The 9214-nt window shown below is 34.8% G+C and overlaps 1 protein-coding gene across 2 annotated transcripts; it reads left to right on the top strand.

Moving 5' to 3' along the window:
• Nucleotides 1–2046: 2046 nt before the first annotated feature.
• LOC132728818 (organic cation transporter protein-like) lies at nucleotides 2047–9208 on the top strand. 2 transcript variants are annotated; one of them, XM_060714488.1, is made up of 9 exons: nucleotides 2047–2135; nucleotides 2415–2774; nucleotides 3436–3857; nucleotides 4218–4436; nucleotides 6026–6160; nucleotides 6730–6812; nucleotides 7445–7562; nucleotides 8364–8436; nucleotides 8839–9208. In XM_060714488.1, the coding sequence occupies exons 2-9, from the start codon at nucleotides 2460–2462 to the stop codon at nucleotides 9007–9009; spliced, it is 1536 nt and encodes a 511-aa protein (XP_060570471.1). In that variant the 5' UTR covers nucleotides 2047–2135; nucleotides 2415–2459; the 3' UTR covers nucleotides 9010–9208. The 2 variants fall into 2 exon arrangements, with proteins under 2 accessions (XP_060570471.1, XP_060570472.1); XM_060714489.1 differs by having other exon boundaries at nucleotides 2096–2135; nucleotides 2421–2774.
• Nucleotides 9209–9214: the final 6 nt, after the last annotated feature.

Raw genomic sequence — 9214 nt, forward strand, 5'->3', positions numbered from 1 at the left:
TAAGATCCAGACATCAAGCGGTCCATGGTATCACGTCGATCTGATGGTTGGCCAACAATGCCATGATATCTCACGGTGCTCTGTGACAAGGTGCTCCATCCTGCATCAGCCGCATGCTACGCTTTTAATGTGTGAGGTGTATTCCGTTGGTTGTATCGTCATAGCGATCCCTCCCAAAATCACAACGGATTCGACGCAAAATCTATGGCCTTCTATACAATACAGTCACTCTGAACTTTTAAAGCTGCACGCCTCCAGATGAGCCAAATATTTCAGGAAAATCAATATTGAGAAAAATGCACTAAACTTTTAAGAACGGTAAAACATTCAAGATCCAATTCATATTTTACATGTGCGGATTTAATTAACACCGATTTTGCAGTATTTTATCACCCTATTTCTACTGCGTTACTAACGCAGTATAAGGGCTGTTTTTGCATATCTTGACCACTTTTTTGGTAATTTTCGTGGATTGTAAGGGGCGATTGCAATATGCTAATTCCTTTATTTGATCACCTAACATTATTTAACTTTTAAATACATTTCCAAAATTTTAATGAAAATTAACATTAATCTGGAGGCGTGTTGCGAACATCATTTTCATACAGGTTGAAAAATGATTCATCTGTAAAATAATGATGCCCAGTCTGCTCTTGGTAATAAGACGACGTGCCCATTGTAATGACACTTCTTTTTATTTGGATTTGCTAGTAGATATTGTGCATATTGTGAACTCAACAGTGAATTTTCATTGTCGATAAGTCCATTTGAAATGATCAAAATGCAATAATAAGTTAAGAGTATAATGCAAAATTATTATGCTATTGAAGTTGCAAAGTTGATTGATATCGATTAATAAGTTTTAGAAATAGTACAAATTTACGCAGTGTAGGCCCTACGTAATAATAATAATAATAATAATAATAATAATAATTACTACTACTGCTACTGCTACTGCTACTGCTACTGCTACTGCTACTGCTACTGCTACTACTACTGCTACTGCTACTACTACTACTAGTACTACTACTACTAATGATAATAATAATAAGAATAATAATATTAATAATAATAATAATTACTGCTACTGCTACTGCTACTGCTACTGCTACTGCTACTGCTACTGCTACTGCTACTGCTACTACTACTACTACTACTACTACTACTACTACTACTACTAATGATAATAATAATAAGAAGAATAATAATAATAACATCAATTTGCTTTAATTTGTGCATTTCAAAGTTGAGTTGTACGTATATGGTTCTTAACGTTACCGTTTGGGTATTGTTCAACAGCGTCTTTTTTTTTCTACGCAACACGTTCGTTACCATCGATATGCCGCATTTACATTCAAATTTACAGCGAACTGTTTAAAGTAACTCTAGATTTCAATGGCCTGCAAATCTAAGGGGCACCGAAAGTTTCTATAAAAAAATATCATCTTTTAGCCCAACGGTGTCTTTTTTTGGGTTGAACCTGGGATCAAAAGTCAAAAAAACTACCCCTTTTCGGATAAACTTTTGGACTAAAAAGTGTGCACATGTCAAAAATTATGATTCTCATTTATTGTGAACTTATTTCTAAATGGAAATTGTATAACGGCATTCATTATTTAGCTAGAATATTTGTCTGAAAGTTATTCTGAATCAAATAATGCAATATGACGTGACTTCGAGTTATAACTGTTGTTTTTGTTGATGATGATGATTACGATGATGATGATGATGATGATGATGATGATGACGATATAATGATGATAATTGTTAGTGAACCCAGATCGTATTTTCAACAGTGTAAGGATCTGCTACATCTTTAAAACAGAATATATATAGTATTGTATCAGGCCTACCGATTGGACCCCCATGATATCATTTCTCCAAAGGTTAGGAGCATTCATTTAAGATGAAGTTAATGCAGCGAAACTAAACTAGACAATGGTGTAATCTATTCATAAAAAGTAAGATTTATAATCAACTATTATGCTTTTGAATAAGTAAATTTAAATTTGGTCATGCCGGTGAATTTCTCACTCTTTAAGTGATGTACAAATGAAGATAGTATATGTTGAAAAGGAACAGTTAATTATGTCAGGTTCAGAATTTTTTATCAAGACAAAAGGATCAGTTGTAAGGTAAGCTCTTGTTTTATATTTTTTCTGTATACATATTTTATAGTGTTACTCTTTTTCGATAAATATATATAAATAGATAAATAAATAGATAAATAAATAGATAAATAAATAAATTTTAAATGAATGAATTATTGGATGTGGCTTTACAACTGAGGGATGAATGCAATGTAAAGGATAGGGGATGGATATTTTTATTTAATCATTCATGAAATATAATACTCATATTTTGATGGGAAAAAACCCAACATACTTTGCAAAACAATGTAACTATATTGCAAGGAACAGAATATCAGCTGCGTGTATCACGTGACATTCAAAATTGAGATGGATGCTCCAGCTAAACCGGACAAGATCATAGAGGAGCTTGGAGGATGTGGGCGTTATCAAATCCGTATGAGCGTTATTGTGCACGTGATTAAATCAATCGTCTGCTTCAGTACTCTTTCAACTGTTATTATCTCGGCAACTCCGCCATGGCGTTGTACAGACACTATCGTTCTAAACAACAGTTCCTCGTGCCAGACTGTGCACAATGGGTCTGAGATAAACATATGCCCATATAAAGCGTGTACCATTCTCAATGACACGAAATGTTCAAATTTCGTTTTTGAGGGCCATCTTAAAACAGTTGTCAGTGAGGTAGGTTGCATTTTTTTTTCAACTCTTTGTGCAACTGACGTCATCAGAGTTCCGCTTTGTAGAAAGTTCAAAGTCTGAGCCAAAATCAGAAACAATTTTGCTTTTCAAATAACTTTTACCACTATGTTACATCTTCATTTTCCGATTAGCAATGCATTTAAACATTGTCAAACAGCATGCATTTTATTGCATTTCTCAACTTCCTAGGATGAGTGAATTGATACAAAGTCTAAATTCAAAAAATATATGACGATTATTGAAAGGTCTGCAAAAATGTACGTGCAAGTACATTTAGTCCTAAAGTTAGTTTTATAGCATAGGACTCAAAATTGATATCTATTTTCTAAACATAAGAAGGTCTGAACTTCAGTCAGATTGGATCTATATATAATTCAATAAAGTTTACACAAATGAGCCGCGTCACGACAAAACCAACATAGTGCGTTTGCGACCAGCATGGATCCAGACCAGCCTGCGCATCCGCGCAGTCTGATCAGGACCCATGCTGTTCGCTTACAAACACTATAACAAGTAGAGAAACTGATAGCGAACAGCATGGATCCTGATCAGACTGCGCGGATGCGCAGGCTGGTCTGGATCCATGCTGGTCGCAAACCCATTATGTTGGTTTTGTCGTGACGCGGCTCAAATATTTTTCCAGTTTGGATTAGTATGCGAACTCGACTATATCCCAAGTCTAATAATGACGCTTCAAGTAGCGGGACTGCTCGCCGGAAACATCATGGCTGGACAATTAGCGGACTTGGTGGGTAGGAAACCCCCATTCTTCACATCCATGGTCCTAATAATAGTTTTCAACCTTGTCGGATTCTTGTCAGTAAACTGGGTCATGTTTGCAGTCGCAAGAATTTTCGTTGGCATGGGGGCAGGATTTTTTCTGACGACACAGTACAGTTTGTTGTCCGAATTCTCGCTAGCAAAATGGCGGGTTTGGATTGTCGGGTTCCCGTCATGGCCAATAGAAGGCTGTGTGTTTGCTTTATGTGCATGGCTTTTACAGGACTGGAGATACATGCAGCTTCTTATCAGCATCATGGGTATTCCATGCTTGCTTGCATGGTTGTAAGTTGTTTTCTTTCTTTACAAAACAATCTGCGCGATGATTGTGTGAAACCATAGAAACAAGGAACAAAATGTACATTGTGTCCGGTTTTCCAAGAACTGACAAGAAAGATTGACTTCGATAGTGGTATCTACAGTCTGTTTAACGTATTACGGTATTTCAATATCCGTTTGTATTCATTTAATATAACTCCATAAGAAGCCTCTATGACACTTAAACATCTCCTTTACTGTACGGGGTCTTTTGATAAGGTTCATCGGACTGCTAGGCACTGGGTTTGTCGATGATTATCGAATTTTCACAAGTTTTTATTTTGAAGATGTATTCAGACAATATCAAGTGTATTTATTTTACTGCAGTATCATTCCCGAAAGCTTCCGATGGTATATCGGTCACGACAAGACTGAGAAAGCGCTGGAAGTGATCAACAAAGTCGCCAAATATAATCGTCGCCATAAGGTGGATGTCGGCCATCTTATGGAGAAACCGGAAGTGAAAAAAGACCGGAAATACACCGTTGTTGACTTGTTTAGATCAAAAGCTCTTATTCGAAACACTGTCCTCTCAATATTTAATTGGTAAGTTTGTTGTCAATATAAAGTAGATGTTTTCTTGATTGTTATCGATTTCTGCCAAATAGAGTTTTGCAGCTTACTCTGACACGGACAGTGGACATCTGATAACGAACAAATGTTGCGGGGAATTTCTCAAAATGGTTGTAAACTGAAAAGAGTCAAAGTTCAGAACATCGGACTTTCTCATCTATACTGGCCGGACAATCAGTTTACCAGACAAAAGCTGTTCCTGCCGAATAGTGCTTTATTTTTTGATTCAATTAAAAAATCATACAGTCTGAATCGTACACACACATTCTATTTCAAAGTAAATAACAACAAAACCACTCTTAGATAAATATTGTTGATACCATTCTTTATTTACTTACATGCCATTTTGTTTACTAGTTACTTCATGACCTGGTCATGCGGGGGAATAATCTGTTCTGCGCAGGCCCGAATATGGAGGCCCTTAATGGGTTTTTTATATAGGTTTTACATTTTATTCTTCTCAACGTTACCTTAGGAGACAATCGTAACATATTTTAATGATAAAAAGTAATTTTAAATTTACTATTTAGTCCTAACAGTATCTCATTGTTGTCTTTTACAAAGAAAAGCAAATTAAAAAAACATATAAGGAAATGAGTTACGCCCATGGGAGGAAACTCTACATGATATGTAAATAAAAAAGATTTTATGACTTTTGCAACATGAGACATGATGACATGTATGACAAAGAACAGAATTCCATTTTAATATCAAAATGTTTCATACATTTAAGGGTCATGAAGAATCAATACGTTTATTGAGTTAATAGTGTTCAATTGCACCCCTATATTGGCCTCTTCGTAACAAGCATGGCTGCCATATCTTTTTTAGTGACATACTGGGTTTGTCCAGTATCTTAACCTTGCCATTCAATAGTCGTAGTTTCCTTGCTGATTATTTAAAGATTAATTTCAATTCACGACTTTAAAAAAAAATGAACCAAATGTCCGGTAAATTGAGTTGTCTACACGATTTTTTCCTCTTATAATGTCCTACTTTAAAGACACATTTCTACGGTCAAATGTTTAATTTCATGTTTGATAAAGGAATGTTTACGTGTATTAAGAACCCAAAATTATTTGGGTTAAGTTCCATTCTTTTTTATTATTTTAAATAAAAGTTACAGCGAAAAAAAAAAAAAAAAAAAAAAAAAAAAAAAAAAAGGTAATATGTAGAATCCCAGTATGTGCAGTATTATTATTTTGAGAAAACCCCTGAAAATTATCAGTAGTCCATTGACCGCTGTCCGCATCGGAGTAAGCTGCAAAAGTCTAATAAGAACACGTTCTGCCATGATGTCAAGTATTTGTTTTCTTCTTGATTTTTATATCTTGAGTTCTACGGTAATGCGTTAAAATATTTTTTATTTCCTATTGTAGAATTCAATATAATCTTATTAAGATGTTATGTTACTGTTATGTAGTTAGAGAACTCGGATGCTCGTGTTAGGTCAATTCTCTGTATGTGCACTAATTAAAACATAACACAAGTATAACGTACCATAACGAACTGCAACTATCATTGAACAACTTGATTAAAAAAGAATGTTTTCCTTATTTCAGGATGGGTTTGGGCTTGGTGTCTTATGGCATCAAATATGGAATCCAGGCTTTGTCAGGGAACATTTTCTTCAACTTCTTTCTCTTTAATCTTGTCGGTATACCGTCAAAAGGAATTGCTCTTTGGCTTCAAAACAGGTATCAATATTGACCTTTAACCTGTTAGAACCGGAAGTGATCAGCCTTTGTCATCAAGATAAAGCCAGGCTAGCGTGCACATCCGTGTTGCCTGACCATGCTCTATACTTCTGATAGCCTAATTCTTGTATTTTTTGTTATCAAAATCTCATAATTGAAATCTCCTGAACATTAAAGGAACTTCTCCAAATTAGTCAGCATGAAACAATCAAGAGATGAGTTAATTGGGCAGTATAATATTGGTCAACATCGCAGAACGAATATGATCTTAGTGATGAACAAGCTTGATGCATTTATCACGTTAGGGACGTGCTCTAAATCGTACCGCATCAAAAACTAGATGTGCTGTCTTAACTATAATTAACGTATCGAAACAGGAATAAATGTGGAAATGTTAAATACATTTGCATAGCTGAAACATTTGTGCACACATATGTCGACTATTTCAAAGATATATGGGAGAACCACCAAGTTTCTGTAAGCTTACTAGATAGCCTCAGCACACGGTGTATTTTATTATGATTATTGCTTTTACCAAATTGAATAATTTTATTTTGATATCAATAAAGGTTCGGGCGGAGACTCACGGCCATGCTGTGTTATACAACTGTTGGTATTAGCGGCTTCATTGTCGGAATAGTGCAAACAATTGGTATGTTGACATGTCATTTAATCATATTATTTTTCTTGTCTCAAGTAATACAGGGACTTTGTTATAGCTGTACTACAAACTTATTTCGGTTATGTTATGTATTCTATCGTATATGGTTTCGAAGTTTAGAGAGTGTCGACTTAAAACAAAATGGTTAATTTTCATTGAATTTGTTGTATATATCTAAAAGTAAGTTATTGTAAAGTGAACAAAGATGTTAGGTTACACTCTGCAAACGTAAATTACCAAAAAGATGTCAATTATGCAAAAGAAGCTCTTACTGTGTTAGTTATGCAGTAGAAATATAGTGATAATACTTTAAGACCAGTCATAAATCGCACTTTACATGTAAATTATAAGTTCAATATTTTTACCTTTCTTAAAATTTAGTATATTTTTCCTCAAGTTTGATTTTCTTGAAATATTTTGGCTTATCTGGAGGCATACAGAATGCATGGCAACATTTTAAAGGTTATTTTCTTTAAAACAATGTATTTGTACAGCGAGATTCGTAGTCAATTAAAACAGATCTTTAGCTGTATTTCTCGATATGGTACGCTGGTAGATTAAACTAAATATTCTAGTAAGATATTCTTGCATACTGTTTACAATGCATTTTTTATGGGTTTAAGATGCACCGAATCGAGATGCTCTCACTAACGGATTCGCCCTATTAGCAAATATTGGAATCACGACAGCCTGGGGTCCTGTACAGACGATGACCATTGAGCTGTATCCAACCGTTGTCAGGTGGGTTCGAACTTTTTATCTTTTTTGTTTTTTTTATTACACAGCCATTTTTCATAGTTCTATGCCTCATTTTTGTGTTCAGCAAATTCCAGACTCAATCGCAACTACTCGGCCCTTTCCGTCAGTCTTCGGATATTATAGATAATAGCCGAGGCAGTCCCGAATGATTCCAGACTGTGCTCTTAGTTTAACAAACATGTATTATACCCTTCCATGGATTAAACTATAAACGTCATTTTCCTAACACCTGTGAAAGACCATAAGCAAAAGAGCAAAACTGTGTTACATACAGAAGGCAAGAAAGCAAAAATAACCATCTATAGCGGTGTTACACCTTCTGTGACATGTTTCCATTCTGAGAAGTATAGTTACCAAGGATATATTGTGTTTACATAGATCGTTGTTCGACGTAAAGGGGACAGGTTGTTTTGTAGCTCATTGCAAAATACATGTATATATAGGTATATATGTATCTAAGCACACTAATGATTAATGTATGACATTGTGTAGAGTTCTTAAACGTTCACTATGGAGAATGTTCTGTGTTTAGTTAGCCATGTTTTTTTTTATCATGGTCTCCCTTTCGATTCCTTTTTATGTACATGTATATTATTAGTTATAAAGATTGTTGACAGGTTATATGGTCCTATATAAACGGCAGTTTTTAAATATAACCCGAGCCGCTAGGCGAGGGTTAAATTGCAAACAGCGTTTATATACGTGCAGTATTATAATATTTATCAAATTCATTGCCAGGAGTGTAGTTATATCATTTGATCAAAGTTTGTGGTTTTCTTGTAGAAATATTGGATTCGGCTCCCTTAGTGTGATGGGTAGGATTGGTGCTATGATTGGGCCCCAGTTAGTTTACTTGGTAAGTGTGAACATTTCTTCATTGGTTGATATACTTAATTACATCGTCAACCGACACGTAGTTTAAATATTTTTAATATTGCACGAACATATAAACAGTTAAATAATTCGGTCAAAGTGAATCTAAAAGAACCAGTTTCGTGTTTTGAGTACCGTAAAACTTTTTTGTTTGATGTCACATTTGCATTTTATCTGATATAAATCCACATACTATTTCGTAGTAAAACATACTTGTAACATTGTGAAGAAGCGGTCTAGTTAGCCTACAAAAAGACTTAAAAATAGCTTATTGAAATAATAAACGCTAACGTCGTGCCCGTGCAGTTCTCCTAGAGCGGATTCAGTCGGAAACCCTTTGCCTTTTATGTACATTTGTATTTGTATTGAAACAATGATCTTTAAGGATGCGTATATACCCGGCTTACTCTACTATGTATGCGGGGGAGTATCGGTGGTCTGTGTCATTGGAACGTTTGGACTTCCGGAAACAATGAACGCTGATCTGAGTGATAAAATTGCTCATAAGAACGAGAAGAAGGTCACAGAAAATCACATTACAAATGGAATAGTCTGAACACAGTGAAATAAATGTATACGACAACAGTTATTTGACAGAATATTTATGGAAATTATTGTGCATTTATTCAGAATAATTTATACTTTTGTATTCGAGTTAAATCTAACATGTGTCCATTTTTAAAATGTGCACACATGCATAAAAATTGCCCGTCCGCTAAATATGTAATGCAATCGTCCAATTATATAGTCGTTAATATTTG

The sequence above is a fragment of the Ruditapes philippinarum genome, unplaced genomic scaffold, assembly GCF_026571515.1.
Source record: "Ruditapes philippinarum isolate M1 unplaced genomic scaffold, ASM2657151v2 ctg898_1_1_1_1, whole genome shotgun sequence".
Classification (NCBI taxonomy): Eukaryota; Metazoa; Mollusca; class Bivalvia; order Venerida; family Veneridae; genus Ruditapes; species Ruditapes philippinarum.

Bases quoted from the DNA above. Each gene is read 5' to 3' on its own strand.
- LOC132728818 (XM_060714488.1), top strand. From the start codon at position 2,460: ATGGATGCTCCAGCTAAACCGGACAAGATCATAGAGGAGCTTGGAGGA. The intron at 4,437-6,025 runs GTAAGTTTGTTG...TCCTTATTTCAG, and splicing joins GTCCTCTCAATATTTAATTG to GATGGGTTTGGGCTTGGTGT. The intron at 8,437-8,838 runs GTAAGTGTGAAC...ATGATCTTTAAG, and splicing joins GGCCCCAGTTAGTTTACTTG to GATGCGTATATACCCGGCTT.